The 16,548-nt window shown below is 48.6% G+C and overlaps 1 pseudogene and 3 gene segments (V, D, J or C); 3 read left to right on the forward strand and 1 right to left on the reverse strand.

Annotated features, from left to right (window-relative positions):
- Positions 1 to 2,851: 2,851 nt before the first annotated feature.
- Positions 2,852 to 3,434, forward strand: LOC133073061 (T cell receptor beta variable 6-2-like). The segment is given in 2 exon segments: positions 2,852 to 2,992; positions 3,079 to 3,434. Coding segments are annotated over 2 exon segments (405 nt in total).
- Positions 3,435 to 5,664: 2,230 nt separating this feature from the next.
- Positions 5,665 to 6,074, reverse strand: LOC133072922 (dynein light chain 1, cytoplasmic-like; annotated as a pseudogene).
- A 716-nt stretch (positions 6,075 to 6,790) lies between these two features.
- Positions 6,791 to 10,012, forward strand: LOC133073062 (T cell receptor beta variable 5-1-like). The segment is given in 3 exon segments: positions 6,791 to 6,863; positions 6,994 to 7,393; positions 9,940 to 10,012. Coding segments are annotated over 3 exon segments (522 nt in total).
- Positions 10,013 to 13,950: 3,938 nt separating this feature from the next.
- LOC133073063 (T cell receptor beta variable 6-9-like) lies at positions 13,951 to 16,514 on the forward strand. The segment is given in 3 exon segments: positions 13,951 to 14,061; positions 14,148 to 14,484; positions 16,430 to 16,514. Coding segments are annotated over 3 exon segments (471 nt in total).
- The last annotated feature ends 34 nt before the right edge of the window (positions 16,515 to 16,548 follow it).

Genomic DNA, 16,548 nt, shown 5'->3' on the forward strand with positions numbered 1-16,548 from the left:
CTGTGGAATGGAAGGTCATCTGTTTAAAATGTTAATCTAATCTAAAGTTAAAATCTACCTATTTATATGTTAACCTCTTCCAAAACCACTCTCACTTAATACCCAGAATAAAGTTTAATTAAATGTTTCTGACACAGTCAAGGTGACACGTTCAATTAGTCATCACACCATCTTCCTGGGGTGCACAAGGATTTAATAAGCGTGAAGTCCCTGGCACGTAACAGGACTCTGGATTTCTTGATTCCCTTTGCTATCCTCTGACAGCCTCTTCTGCCATTTCCTAGGTGCAAAGGTAGAAATGGACATGTTTTGCCTTGAAACCCATTAGTTGAGGATATCAGAAATCACAGGGAAAGGAAGATTATGCCTAATGATTCATTTCATGAAATTAAAAAGAGCATGTAACATATAGCCCACCTCAGATATTTTAAAATCAATTTTATTGATATTTGAACTGCAGCTTACCTATAAACAGTGTAGGTTTTAGGGTCCCTAGCCTCCTACAACCTTATAGTCTGAGCGCTTCCCTGACAGCACAGTGGGTAAAGAATCTGCCTGCAATGCAGGAGACCCTGGTTTGATTCCTGGGTCAAGAAGATCCACTGGAGAAGGGATAGGCTACCCACTCCAGTGTTCTTGGGCTTCCCTTGTGGCTCAGCTGGTGAAGAATCCACCTGCAATGTGGGAGACCTGGGTTGGGAAGATCCCCTGGAGAAGGGAAAGGCTACCCACTCCAGTATTCTGGCCTGGAGAATTCCATGGACTGTATACTCCATGGGATTTCAAAGAGTCGGACACGACTGAGCGACTTTCATTTGCACATTCAATGGTGTATCTGGGATTCCACATCCATGGATTCAACCAATCACAGCTGTTCAGTATCTTGGTATGTATTTACTAAAATAACCACCCACAAGTGGACCCACTCGGTTAGAACTTGTGTTGTTCAAGGGTCAGGTATATATTCACACTGTATAATGATGAGAGCTACGGTTTGATGAATATATATGTATATGCTGATGAAACATCTGTCCCATTAAGACAGAGAACATTTCTCACCAGAAATTCCCTCAGGCTCCTTCCCAGGACTCTCTCCTTCCCTGACAACCAAGAGTATGATTTCTGTTGCTGTAGATTTGTTTTGCTCATGCATCTTTTCAGTGAAAATTTAATGTCTGTACCCATCAAAACAATTCCTTTTTAGCCTGGAGCTAAATATGGAAGACAAGTAAGTGCTCCTGGAAAGTGTTATAATTAACAAAGTGCTTGAAACCATGTGAGACACCATTTCCGTGTGAGGGACAATCCTAACCGGGGATTGATGGTTTGATAAAATGACCATCTAAGTTCTTACCAGCTGGTACAGGCTGTTTTTGTAAAATTTATTTACTCAATTTCATAGATTTTTTTTTCTCATGAACCCTTTTTCTGAAATCATTTTATAATAAATTTTTTGTTAATATTCTATGAGAAACAACATAGCAAGGCTTCAGATTCACACACTGGGTCCTGGGCTGGCCAGACCACCAGCAGTAGTTGTTTCAGAATGGAATGATAATTCCATGCCAGGAGAAGGGTTCCTATGACTTGATCCCAAGGATTCAGGCCACAGGCCTTGAGCTGGAAAGACCACTTTCTTCTGGCCTGGCCTGGGTATGACCCCCCTTTACTGTGTCCTTCTGTGTCCTGGACCAGCGAAGTTCTGAGCACATGTATGGAACCACTCGAGGGCTTGCCAGGCCCAGATTCAAGGCTGGTCATTGTGGTTATGACATGAGATTCCTCCTTTGTTTCTCACTTCAGCGTCAGTGTCTTTCTGTCCCAGGACCCAGGAGTGGTGAGTCACCTAGACACTAGACATGTGGTCATGCTAAAGGGAAACCGACCATCAGGAGCTCACGGAACATGTAAAATCATGTAACCAGGATCTAGTACATAATTTTCAGGGTCCATATTTCAAAGACTATTGAGAATTTGAAGATCCCAACAGCAGAACATAACTCTAGGTACAGAGTCCTTTTGAGAGTGGGGTTTGTGCAACAAGATATAGTTTAGGGCTCTAGGATATAAATTTATTAACGGCAGCCATGCTTCACAAGGAAGTATTCCCATGGAGTGGATGTCCCACATAAAGTCAGAGCACTTTTGATGTATCCTGGAGTCCGGCACCTCGCCCCAAATCCCTCTCGTATGTATGTTCCTTTGTGCGAACGTAAAATCCACGCTGAGCAACCAGCTTCTGGCCACAAAGAAAGTTCTGTCTTAGGGCTGCGCTGGTTTCACTTGCTGCTTCCCCTCCCTGTGCCCTCAGACTCAGGAAGCACATGCTCTGGCGACCATGAAGGAGCTGTACCTGCATTTGGCAGGTGTCCCGTCTGTTAATGAACTGAGAAGAAATAGAGTCAAATGATTCCTCAAATAGTGATGAGTCTGAGCTGCAGTTAAGGAACCAGACAGCAAAGAATCATTGTAGGTGAGAGGACAGGAGCAGGACTGTGGTCATTTGAGCAAAGTAGAAACAATACTTCAGGGAGTATTTGGGATGCAAAGGACAGCAGGAAGCCCTAAGGATTTCCTCTGAGATTCAAAACTACAGAAATATGCATGTAAATAAGCTAATATGCAAATTAAGGAATTATCTCTGGAGTAAAATATACATAAAGGTGCAAACTACTCTAAGGAAAGGTTGCAATGACTTTGTAAGACTTACATCTGTCCAGATGATGTCCAAGCAATCTGTCCAAGGCATCTCCCTGTTCTAAGCTACTGATTTAGAATCAACTTTGATTTGAGCTTCTGGGGGAAGGGGCGTGGCCCCTGAGTGACAGGTTGGCTCTGGGGCCTGGCAGGGACAGTGACATCTCAGAAGGACTCCCTGGAGAGCCCCTCTCCCCTCTCATCCACACTCAGACCAGAGGGTCCTCTGCCTGCCCCGCCCCCGCCATGAGCCCCTGCCTCCTGGGCTGTGTGGTCTTCTGTCTCCTGCAGGCAGGTGAGTCCTGGGGGCAGGGTCCCCTTGGGGGTGCCAGCACTGAGCATGTTCACTGTGACTGCAGCATCGGTCCTCCTTCTCCACAGGGGCGGTCCACGCTGGTGTCACTCAGGACCCCAGATTCCAGGTCGTGAGGACAGGACAGAGCGCGACACTTAATTGTACTCAGGATCTGGGTCATGACTATATGTACTGGTATCGACAAGACCCGGGACTCGGGCTCAGGCTGATCCATTACTCAACTGGACCTTTCACCAAGGAGCAAGGAGACGTGCCTGACGGGTACAGCGTCTCCAGACCAAACTCAGAGAACTTCCCTCTCACGCTGGAGTCCGCCAAACGCTCCCAGCCATCTGTGTACTTCTGCGCCAGCAGTTACTCCACGGCGCTGCACGGCCAGCTGCTCTCTGTGCAAAAAGGCAAGGCAGCCCCTTGCTTGTAGGATCCCAGCAACGGGAGCCTCAGGGCTTTCCTGCCACGTGCCTGCAGTGTGACCTTGGGTGTGCGGTCTGTGCTGGCCCAGACCTCACTCCAGGCCTTGTGGTCATGTGTCCACCATCCATTGCTGTCTTTTCTCTGTATCCTCCCTGTGAACCAGGAGTTTCCGCCGCTCTAACTTCTAGTCATCACCTTAGTCTGAGACCTCCAGGAGGGAAGGTTGTTGGTAAGTTAGATGAAAATAGGCCCTCCTGTCTCACCTCAGGCAGCTCATCGCTGTCTCTCTGGAAGGTTCTCCCTCAACCTGGCTCTCACAAGCTCTCTTCTCTTACCCACCTTTCCTGGGTGGGTAAGTCATTCCTCTCCCCACCTCCCTGGCATCAGATTCATGGCCCTAGCTACTCTGTCCACAATGTTCCTCCCTCATCTGGGTCATGAAAGTGAAAGTGAAAGTCGCTCAGTTGTGTCCAGCTCTTTGCGACCCCATGGACTATATAGTCCCTGGAATTCTTCAGGCCAGAATACTGCAGTGGGCAGCCTTTCCCTTCTCTAGGGGATCTTCCCAACCCAGGATCGAACCCAGATCTCCCACATGCAGGCGGATTCTTTACCAGCTGAGCCACAAGGGAAGCCCAAGAATACTGGAGTGGGTAGCCTATGCCTTCTCCAGCAGATCTTCCTGACCCAGGAATCAAACCCCGGTCTCCCGCATTGCAGGTGGATTCTTTACCAACTGAGCTATGGTCATATCCCTTCCCAAATCACCAGGTAGTTTTTAAAGTGGCCTGCCCACGTGGTCTGCTTTGAGCAAGCTGTCTGGAGTCATCAAAGAGAAACCAACTTCAGTTAATTATCAATCATCCAAAACTTCATGTGAGTCCATTGAAGGAGGACAGACTGTGTTTGTGTGTTCTCCCCACGGGCCCCTAATTTCCTCAGCATTTCACCTATCCTAGGCCAGGTTGGCCCACCTCCCTCATCAAAATCTTCTCAAAGTCAAAATATATCCTCCATTACCTCATTATATCAAGATTTTATAAGTGCAGAAATGAATGAGTCCATATATACAAAACCTCTTTATAAAATGCATTCCCTAGAATTTGGTAATGCTTAATTTCAATAGGAAATCTGGAAATATATGCATCTGATTAATCAGAAGTAGTTATGGAATACATGCTTCCAGGTGGATTCACTTGAGATCTTCAGAGTATTCATTTCATGGTCATGTATTTTCATCTTCGCTAACAACTGTCATTGCAGCGGTACAATAATTACTTCCTTCTTAGTAAAAATGTCAGATCCTACAGTCCTTTACCTCCAGAGGATAAGAGTGGATCTGAGGATCAACCCTAATTTTGTCAGGCTGGGAAGGCAGTAGATGAAGGGTGTGTATTTGTGTGTCTGTGTGCGTGTCTGTGTGTAGAGGGGTTGCAGGTGGGGTTGTGGGGAATATCTTCCTTATTTTTAATTCTGTCTTTTAATGAAAGCTTCAACTCATATGTGAACACAGCTAGTTAAAGCACAGCGCAGCCGGCTTGTAAGTTTAAATTCCTGTCTACTTTACTAGAATCACAAGGAGGGCCGCTGCTCAAAGGCTCTTTCCCTTTAAGACCACCTTTGATCTTTAGAGTATGCTTTGGCCAAGGCAGGGGAGGGGAAATGTCTAGAGCCCAACAAATTTCTCATTACCCCAACTTTCTCACCAGCTTATTTCCGTTTTATAGCGATAGAAAACTGAAAGGAGTTCCAGGACACATTCATCATCTCTTGAGGCCCAAGGCCCAGAACACTCTATAGATGTTATCACAAAAAGAGAGCTTAAGGAATACACTTATCAGATTAGGAGTAAGAGTCCAGTAGTTTCTCTGCCATGCCTCTCTCAACATGCACTTCCCAGTAGTATTCTTCCACACACAACAGGAGCAGGATGGGCAAGAATGCAACGCAAGAGTGCTGAATAGGCTAGTCTGTTACATCCCTCAGAAACTTCAAGGAATCACCCCCAACAGCCTACCCAAGATCAACTAAAGAGGCCATCTTCAACTCTAGATTATTTGAACAAATGATAATTAATGCACCCTTCTCCAACAGACTTCTGTCTTTAAAGGAATGGATATTGAAGAGAAAAAAAAAAAATGCAGCAGAGAGGTATGGAATAGAAAATAAATATAAATGTAAGCCGTTTTGCTTACATTTATTTGCTTGCTTCATAACCACAACAAACCAGTACAGAGAATGCCCTGTATAAAACCCAATAAAGGTTCAAAGATGGAGGTGTTCCCTTAGGCAGGGCTGAAGACTTCAGTCTCTGGTTTTGGAGTTTCGGCTGCAGTCCTGGTTTTTGGGTGGATCATTGGGTGTGTGGCACAGTGCATGCTTTTACCTGGATTTGAACAGGAGACTGGCCACTTGGCCCAGGTAGAAGCAGATGGTCTTTGGTTTCATGTGTCATGCAATGACTGAAGTTCCTCACCACGATGCAGTGCTGGGTCGGGTTGTACTTCTTGTCAAACTCCTTGATGTGGGCCTCGATGTCCTTCTCCCTATTATACTTCTCCAATGCCTGAGTAGCACACCCCACCGACTCCTGTTGCATCTCCTCCGACATATCGGCATTCTTGATCACGGCCTTTCAGTCACACATGGTCACCAAGGAGCAGAGGCTGACTCTGGTCTCCTGGGGAAGGCGCGGGCAAGGCTCACACCTGCATAGAGAGGCAGTCACTACCAAAGCCATGAAGAATCTGAATTTCCATTCTTGATTTAGACAGAAGGCACAGATCTGTGAGACTGTGGACCATTGGCCACTAGGAGGCACTGTGGGTCCATGGTAAGCAGGATGTGCTGGGAGGGGTTGAGAGTCACCCTGGGGAGGGCAGCTTAGGGGAACCTTGGCTACATGCCTGAATCAGAAAACAAGTTTGAGATCCCTGAGTGGTCCAGACACATGGACCTAGCCCGGACTCCTCACTGCCCAGGGCAGTGGGGACGTGCCTGGATCCTCAGGATGTGCCCAGGGGGTCGTCTCCTGGAGCAGCGTGGGGAGCGGTGGGTGATGGATTAGTGTGGCTGGTGAGGGCTGGGTGAGGAGTGTCAGGCAGGGACAGGAAGAGAAGAAGAAGCCATGTTACGGGCATATGGGGACAGTGCTCACCTCATACCCACCCTTTGCCGAGGGGCTGTGCAGGACGGGGAAGGGCATAGAGGAGCCCACCATGGGACCTGGCCAGGGGTCCAGTGGATGAGGAAACAGCCTGCAGGGACACAGAGCAGTGACGTCATAGGCAATGGTGCAATCAGGGAAGCAGGAGGGTCAGCACTTACACCACTCACCCCAGGAGCCCCGCCCCCGGCCAGCAGCAGCCTTGGGTTCCTGATGCTGCCATGGGCTCCAGGCTCCTCTGCTGTGTGACTCTCTGCCTCCTCGGATCAGGTGAGTCTGGACACAGTGTGGGAGCTTCTGAGATGCCTTTGCCTCCCTGAGATAGAAGCCCGGCGATGACGGGTTCAGCAGGAGGCCTCCCTGTGCTCTGCCCTCAGCTTCCTTGTCTGCTCCCCAGCAGGCCTGGTGGAATCTGGAGTCACCCAGACCCCCAAGTACCTGATCAAATCAAGAAAGCAGAACGCGACTCTGAGATGTTCCCCTGAATCTGGACACCTCTCTGTGTACTGGTACCAACAGGCCCTGGGCCAGGGCCCCCTGTTCCTCGTTCAGTATTACAACCAGAAAGTGTGGGGAGAAGCACAGCTCCCGGATCGATTCTCAGGAATACAGTTCAGTGACTCTCGCTCTGAGCTGAGCTTGACCCCCTTGGAGCTGACGGACTCTGCCCTGTATCTCTGTGCCAGCAGCCAAGACACAGCCCTGCGTGATCAGATGCCTCTGGTACAAAAACACTCCTACCCCAGCTCAGGATGTGGTTGCCAGGGTGTCAGCTGCCAGCCAGCGAGAGCCAGACCCAGGTAGAGCTGATAGCCTTTCCCAGACATTCTTTCCTTTATACATTTTAATGCTCACAAAGATCATGCAAGATAAAGATTATTTTAACTGTTTATACATCTGATGGGAAGTGACTTGCCCAGATCTCATATTTCCTAACTGTCAGACAAGGAGTCAGACTCAAAGCTGTCCTCAACACCTGTGTTCTCTGCTCCCCATCTTTTAAAGGAGTTCGCTCCACGTAGCTGTTACAGCTGACAAGTCCAAATCTGGTGATGCTACAGGTTCAGGGAGAGCTGATGTTTAAATTCAAAGGCCCAAGAACTGACGGTCCAGTTTGAAGGCCATCAGCTGAACAGTTCTCTCTTACCTGCGGGAGGATCAGTCTTTTCCTTCTATTCATATCTTCACTGGTTGGATTAGGCCCACTAAGACTGTGGAATGGAAGGTCATCTATTTAAAATGTTAATCTAATCTAAAGTTAAAATCTACCTATTTATATGTTAACCTCTTCCAAAACCACTCTCACTTAATACCCAGAATAAAGTTTAATTAAATGTCTCTGATACAGTCAAGGTGACACGTTCAATCAACAGTATGATTTCTGTTGCTGTAGATTTGTTTTGCTCATGCATCTTTTCAGTGAAAATTTAATGTCTGTACCCATCAAAACAATTCCTTTTTAGCCTGGAGCTAAATATAGAAGACAAGTAAGTGCTCCTGGAAAGTGTTATAATTAACAAAGTGCTTGAAACCATGTGAGACACCATTTCCGTGTGAGGGACAATCCTAACCGGGGATTGATGGTTTGATAAAATGACCATCTAAGTTCTTACCAGCTGGTACAGGCTGTTTTTGTAAAATTTATTTACTCAATTTCATAGATTTTTTTTTCTCATGAACCCTTTTTCTGAAATCATTTTATAATAAATTTTTTGTTAATATTCTATGAGAAACAACATAGCAAGGCTTCAGATTCACACACTGGGTCCTGGGCTGGCCAGACCACCAGCAGTAGTTGTTTCAGAATGGAATGATAATTCCATGCCAGGAGAAGGGTTCCTATGACTTGATCCCAAGGATTCAGGCCACAGGCCTTGAGCTGGAAAGACCACTTTCTTCTGGCCTGGCCTGGGTATGACCCCCCTTTACTGTGTCCTTCTGTGTCCTGGACCAGCGAAGTTCTGAGCACATGTATGGAACCACTCGAGGGCTTGCCAGGCCCAGATTCAAGGCTGGTCATTGTGGTTATGACATGAGATTCCTCCTTTGTTTCTCACTTCAGTGTCAGTGTCTTTCTGTCCCAGGACCCAGGAGTGGTGAGTCACCCAGACACTAGACGTGTGGTCATGCTAAAGGGAAACCGACCATCAGGAGCTCACGGAACATGTAAAATCATGTAACCAGGATCTAGTACATAATTTTCAGGGTCCATATTTCAAAGACTATTGAGAATTTGAAGATCCCAACAGCAGAACATAACTCTAGGTACAGAGTCCTTTTGAGAGTGGGGTTTGTGCAACAAGATATAGTTTAGGGCTCTAGGATATAAATTTATTAACGGCAGCCATGCTTCACAAGGAAGTATTCCCATGGAGTGGATGTCCCACATAAAGTCAGAGCACTTTTGATGTATCCTGGAGTCCGGCACCTCGCCCCAAATCCCTCTCGTATGTATGTTCCTTTGTGCAAACGTAAAATCCACGTTGAGCAACCAGCTTCTGGCCACAAAGAAAGTTCTGTCTTAGGGCTGCGCTGGTTTCACTTGCTGCTTCCCCTCCCTGTGCCCTCAGACTCAGGAAGCACATGCTCTGGCGACCATGAAGGAGCTGTACCTGCATTTGGCAGGTGTCCCGTCTGTTAATGAACTGAGAAGAAATAGAGTCAAATGATTCCTCAAATAGTGATGAGTCTGAGCTGTAGTTAAGGAACCAGACACCAAAGAATCATTGTAGGTGAGAGGACAGGAGCAGGACTGTGGTCAATTGAGCAAAGTAGAAACAACACTTCAGGGAGTATTTGGGATGCACGGGTCATAAAGGACAGCAGGAAGCCCTAAGGATTTCCTCTGAGATTCAAAACTACAGAAATATGCATGTAAATAAGCTAATATGCAAATTAAGGAATTATCTCTGGAGTAAAATATACATAAAGGTGCAAACTACTCTAAGGAAAGGTTGCAATGACTTTGTAAGACTTACATCTGTCCAGATGATGTCCAAGCAATCTGTCCAAGGCATCTCCTTGTTCTAAGCTGCTGATTTAGAATCAACTTTGATTTGCGATTCTGGGGGAAGGGGCATGGCCCCTGAGTGACAGCTTGGCTCTGGGGCCTGGCATGGACAGGGACATCTCAGAAGGACTCCCTGGAGAGCCCCTCTCCCCTCTCATCCACACTCAGACCAGAGGGCCTTCCGCCTGCCCCGCCCCCACCATGAGCCCCTGCCTCCTGGGCTGTGTGGTCTTCTGTCTCCTGCAGGCAGGTGAGTCCTGGGGGCAGGGTCCCCTTGGGGGTGCCAGCACTGAGCATGTCCGCTGTAACTGCAGCATCGGTCCTCCTTCTCCACAGGGGCGGTCCACGCTGGTGTCACCCAGGACCCCAGATTCCAGGTCGTGTTGACAGGACAGAGCGCGACACTTAATTGTACTCAGGATCTGGGTCATAACTATATGTACTGGTACCGACAAGACCCAGGACTCGGGCTGAGGCTGATCCATTACTCAACTGGCCCTTTCACCAAGGAGCAAGGAGACGTGCCCGATGGGTACAGCGTCTCCAGACCAAACACAGAGAACTTCCCTCTCAATTTGGAGTCCGCCAAATGCTCCCAGACATCTGTATACTTCTGTGCCAGTAGTTACTCCACGGCGCTGCACGGCCACCTCCTCTCTGTGCAAAAAGACAGGGGGCACCTTGCAGGCTCCCAGCACCAGGAGCCTCAGGGTTTTGCAGACCACATGCCTGCAGCGTGACCCTGGGTGTGTGCACTAGGTTGGCCTGTGCCTCACTCCCGGGCCTCGGGGCCATGTGTCCTCCATTGGTCTCAGTCTTTCCTCTGCAACCTCCCTCTGAACCAGGAGACACCTCCCCAGCTCTGACTCCTAGTCATCACCTGAGCCTGAGACGTAGGAGGGAAGGGTGTTGGTAAATTAGATACAGTAGGCACTCTTGTCTCACTCAGGCAGCTGTTTCTGTCTTTCTGGAGGTTCTCCCCCAGCCTGGCTCTCACCTGGTCTCTGCTCTGGTCCATTTTTCCCAGGCGGGCAGGACTTCCTCTCCCCACCTCCCTGCATCAGCTCCCTGGCCCTCTGTACCACAGCCACACTGCTCCTCCCTCATCTGGGTCAGGTCCCTTCCCATGTCACAGGGAGGCTTTTAAAGTGGCCTCTCTATGTGGTCTGTTTTGAGCAAGATGTATGGAGTCATGAAAAAGAAACAAACTTTAGTTAATCACCTATCATCCCAAAACTCATGTGAGTCCATCTGAAGGAGGACAGATTGCCTGTGTGTTCTCGACACACACCCCCCGCCCTCTAACATCCTTAGCATCTCACCTAACCTAGGCCAGGTTGGGACCCCCTGGCACGCTCATCAAAATCTTCTCAAAGTCAAAATATATCCTGCATCGCCCCCATTATATCATGATTTTATATGTGCAGAAATAAATGAGTTCATATTTCTAAAACTTCTTTATGAAAAGTATTATCTAGAATTTGATCATGCTTAATTTAAATACAAAATCTGGAAATATATGCATCTGATTAATCAGAAGTAGTTATAGAATACATGTTTGTAGGCAGATTCACTTGAGACCCTCAGAGTATTTATTTTATGATCCTATATTTCCATGTTTAGCTAACTACTGTCACTATAGTGGTGCCACAATTATTTCCTTCTTAGTAAAAAGGTGGGATCATACATTCTTCTGCCTCCAGAGGCTGAGTGGATTCAAAGATCAACCCATCAACCCGGCTAGGAAGGCAGAAGAACAGGTATGTGTGTGTGTGAGTGTGTGTGTGTGTGTGTGTGTGTGTGTGTGTGTGTGTTTTTGTGTGTGTGTGTTCAGGGTGCCAGAATTTTTGTACCCTTGCTTTAACAGATAGGACTTCCCTTGTGGCTCAGATGGTGAAGCATCTGCCTACAATGTGGGAGACCTGGGTTTGATCCCTGGGTCGGGAAGATCCTCTGGTGAAGGAAATGGCAACCCACTCCAGTACTCTTGCCTGGATAATCCCATGGACAGTGGAGCCTGGTAGGCTAGAGTCCATGCCGTTGCAAAGAGTAGGACAAGACTGAGCAACTAAACTTTCTTTTAAACAAATGCTGCAAATCCATGAGACCCTTGACCTTTGGCCACTTGGAGGCACTGTTCCATGATAAGCAGGGTGTGCTGGGAGGGTATGAGAGTCACCCTGGGGAGGGCAGCTTAAGAGAACCTTGTCTATATCATGCCTGCATCTGGGAGCAGGTCTGAGTTCCCTGCGTGGTCCTGGGACACATGGAGCCAGCACAGACTCCACACTGCGCAGGGAACTGGGGACGTGGCTGGAACCACGGGATGAACATAGACGGTCAAAACCTAACTCAGCATGGGAAGTGGAACGGTGAAGGGGTTGGAGTGGCTAGTGAGGGCCTGGTGGCTGGTGATGAGTGTCAGGCAGGGTCAGGCAGACAAGAACAAGGCATGTTGTGTGCATATGGGACCAGGGGATGAAACTCACCTCACACCCAGTCTTGCTGAGGAGCTGTCAGGACAGGGAAGGGTATAGAGGAGCCAGCCCTGGGTATTGGTAAGGGGTCCAGTGGACAAGGACAGCCTGATAGACACAGCAGTGATGTCATAAGCAAATGCTCCAATCAGGGAAGCAGGACCTTCAGCACTTTACTCCACTACCCCAGGAGACCCACCCCCAGCCAGCAGCTGTCTTGGGTTCCTGATGCTGCCTTGGGTGCCAGGCTCCTCTGCTGTGTGATTCTCTGCCTCCTGGGAGCAGGTGAGTCCTGGACACAGTGTGGGAGTTTCTGAGATGTCTTTGCCTCCCTGAGATAGAAGGCTGGTGATGAGGGCTTCAGCAGGAGGCTTTCACTGTCCTCTGCCCTCAGCTTCCTTCTGTCTTCTCCCCAACCGGCCTGGTGGATTCTGAAGTCACCCGGACCCCCAAATACCTGATCAAATCAAGAAAACAGCAAGTGATGCTGAGATGTTCCCCTGACTCTGGACATCACTCTGTGTACTGGTACCAACAGGCGCTGGTCCAGGGCCCCCAGTCCTCATTCAGCCTTTCAACAGGGAAGTGAATGAGAAAGGAAACATATCGGATCGATTCTCAGGAATACAGTTCAGTGACTCTCACTCTGAGCTGAACTTGACTTCCTTGGACCTGATGGACTCAGCCGTGTATCTCTGTGCCAGCAGTCAAGACACAGCCCTGCATGATCAGGTGCCTCTGGGACAAAAACACTCTTGCCCCAGCTCAGGAAGTGGTGGTGAGGGTGTCGGCTGCCAGCCTGCCAAGCCCAGTCTCTGGTAGAGCAATAGCCTTTCCTAGACATTCATTTCTTGATATGTTTTAATGCTCACTAAAATCATGCAAGATAAGTGTTATTTTAACTGTTCATACATCTGATGGGATGAGAATTGCCCTGATCTCATACTTCATAACTGTTACAGCTAGGATTGCAGCTCCGGTTTGTTCTCAACACTTGTGGGTCCTTTCCTCATGGAAAGGTCTCCATACAGAACAAATTACATATACGTGTTGGGTTATGTGTAACAAGATACAGATTGGGGCTCTATGATATGAATTGTTACTCAGTGAATGGCAGCCACGCATCACAAGGAGGTAATCCCGTGAAAAGAATGTCTCAAATAAAAAAGAGATTTTTCCCTTATGCTGGTGTGTGCCCCGTCTCGCCATGTCGCTCCTAAGTCTGCATTCCTTTGGGCCAATAAGTCATCCTGTGCTGGGCAACCAGCTTCTGTCCACCCAGAAAGGTGGGTCACAGGCCTGAGGGCGCTCTGCTTACTCACTCTCCCGAAATGGGAAGCAGGGCTCTGTGAACATGAAGGAGCTACCTTTGGCTGGTGTCCTGTCTGTCAGTGAATGGATAAGAACAGATCCAAACAATTCCCCGAGTGCTGATGAGCCTGCGATGAGGTTGAGAGCAGAAACCAGAGAAACATGGTCAGTGGAGGGCCATTCTTAGGGCTGCAATCAATTAAAGCAGAAATGGGCCTTGAAGTCCTATCGGGACACATATCACAAAGGAGAGAAGGAAGCTAGAGGGAATTTCCCAAGATGCTGAGCTATAGAAATATGTAGATAAATTAAAGTAATATACACATTTATGAAGAATTATCTCTGGAATAAAGTATAGATAAAATCACAAACTGTTTACAGAAAGGTTACAACGTGTGAGGCTCATGTACGTTGAGCTGGATGGGTCACCCTGTAGTGAACTCTTCACAGAGGTTCTTTTCTGATTTGAGCCTCTGGGGGAAGAGGCGTGGCCCCCTGAGTGACAGGTTGGCTCTGGGGCCTGGCAGGGACAGTGACATCTCAGAAGGACTCCCTGGAGAGCCCCTCTCCCCTCTCATCCACACTCAGACCAGAGGGCCCTCTGCCTGCCCCGCCCCTGCCATGGGCCCCTGCCTCCTGGGCTGTGTGGTCTTCTGTCTCCTGCAGGCAGGTGAGTCCTGGGGGCAGGGTCCCCTTGGGGGTGCCAGCACTGAGCATGTCCGCTGTGACTGCAGCATCGGTCCTCCTTCTCCACAGGGGCGGTCCACGCGGGTGTCACTCAGGACCCCAGATTCCAGGTCGTGAGGACAGGACAGAGGGCGACACTGAAATGTACTCAGGATCTGGGTCATGACCACATGTGCTGGTACCAACAAAACCCGGGACACGGGCTGCTGCTGAACCATTACTCAGTTAGCTCCCCCACCACGGAGAAAGGAGACGTGCCTGACGGGTACAGCGTCTCCAGACCAAGGACAGAGAACTTCCCTCTCATGCTGGATTTTGCCAACCACTCCCAGACATCTGTGTACTTCTGCTCCAGCAGTTACTCCACGGTGCTGCAAGGCCACCTCCTCTCTGTGCAAAAAGACAGGTGAGGCCCTGCAGCCTGGAAGTCAGAGATCCTAATCAGGGATCCTAGCACTGGGGGTCTTAGTGTTTTGTAGGTCATGTGCCTGCAGTGCAACCCTGGGTGTGTGGACTAGGTTGACCCAACCTCACTCAGGGACTCCGAGACATGTGTCCACCATCCATCTCTGTCTTTTTCTCTATATCCTCCCTGTGAACCAAGAAGATGCTTCTCCAGCTCTGACTCCTAGTCATCACCTGAGCCTGAGACCTCTAGGTGGGAAGCTTGCTGGTAAATTAGATAAAAATAGATCCCCTTGTCTCACTTCAATGTTGTCTCTCTGGAAGGCTCTCCCCAGCTGTCTCTCACGTGGTCTCCGCTCTTGCCCACCTTTCTTGGGTGGGCAGAACATTCCTCTCCTCACCTCCCTGGCCCTCAGTATCACACCCATGCTGCTCCTCAGTCATCTGGGTCATGTCCCTTCCCAAGTCACAGGGAAGCTTTTAAAGTGGCCTCTCCATGTAGTCTTCATTAAGCAAGTTGTCTGGAGTCATCAAAGAGAAATCAGCTTCCGTTAATTATCAATTATCCAAATTTCATGTGAGTCCATCTGATGGAGAGACTGGTTTTCTGGGTTCATTCTCATGACCCGAACTTCCTCAGCGTCTCACCTAACCTAAGCCAGGTTGGCACCACCTCCCTCATCAAAATCTTCTCAAAGTCAAAATATATCTTCCATCACCCCATTATATCAAGATTTTATAAGTGTAGAAATATATGAGTTCGTATATGTAAAACCTCTTTATGAAATGTATTAACTGGGACTTGGTAATGCTAAATTTATATAGGAAATGTGGAAATAGATGCATCTTATAATCAGAGGTAGGTATGGAATAAAGGTTTCCAGGCAGATTCACGTGAGATCCTCAGAGTGTTTATTTTATGGTCATTTATTACCATCTAGCTAACTACCATCATTGCAGTGGTGCAGCAATTCTTTCCTTCTTAGTAAAATTGTCAGATCATTGAGTCTTCAACTTCCAGATGCTAAGAGTAGATTTGATAATCAACCCTAATTCAGCCAGAATGGGAAAGCAGTATAATAGTAGAATGTGTGTGTGTGTGTGTGTGTGTGTGTATTCAGGTTGTGGGGGTTTTGTACCCTTGCTCTAGACAGAGGCTACAATTCCATGAGACTGTGAACCACTGGCAACTAGGAGGCAGTGTCGGCCCATATAAGCAGGGTGTGCTGAGAGGGGTTGAGAGTCCCCCAGTAGAGGGTAGCTTTAGGGAACCTTAACTACAAGCCTGTGTCAGGGAACAGGTTTGAGTTCCCTGAGTGATCCTGGGGCACATGGAGCTAGCACAGACTCCTCAGGGTCAGGGAAGTGGGGATGCGCCTGGAGCTGCAGGATGTACTCAGCGGTGCCCTGCATGGGAAGTGAGGGTGAGGGGTTTGGGTGGCTGCTGAGTGCTTGGTGATGACTGTCAGGAAGGGGTAGAGAGAGGAGAAAAAGTCATATTGTGGACATATGGAAACATGGGGAGAGTGCACACTTCATACACACCCTTTGCTGAGGGGCTGTGCAAGACTGGGAATGGCATAGAGGAGCCAGCCCTGGGTCCAACCAAGCGGTCCAGCGGTTCAGGAAACAGCCTGCAGAGACACAGAGCAGTGACCTCATAGGCAAATACTCCAATCAGGGAAGCAGGAGGATCAGTACTCTACATCAGTCACCCCAGGAGCCCCGCCCCCAGCCAGCAGCAGTCTTGGGTTCCTGATGCTGCCGTGCGTTCCAGGCTCCTCTACTGTGGTTCTCTGCTTCCTGGGAGCAGGTGAGTCCTGGACACAGTGTGGGAGCTTCTGAGATGACTTTGCCTCCCTGAGATAGAAGCCTGGTGATGAGGGCAGCAGCAGGAGGCTTCCCTGTGCTCTGCCCTCAGCTTCTGTCTGTCTCCTCCCCAACAGGCCTGGTCGATTCTGGAGTCACCCAGACCCCCACATACCTGATCAAATCAAGAAAGCAGCAAGTGACGCTGAGATGTTCCCCTGATTCTGGACACCGCTCTGTGTACTGGTACCAACAG

The sequence above is a fragment of the Dama dama genome, chromosome 18, assembly GCF_033118175.1.
Source record: "Dama dama isolate Ldn47 chromosome 18, ASM3311817v1, whole genome shotgun sequence".
Classification (NCBI taxonomy): Eukaryota; Metazoa; Chordata; class Mammalia; order Artiodactyla; family Cervidae; genus Dama; species Dama dama.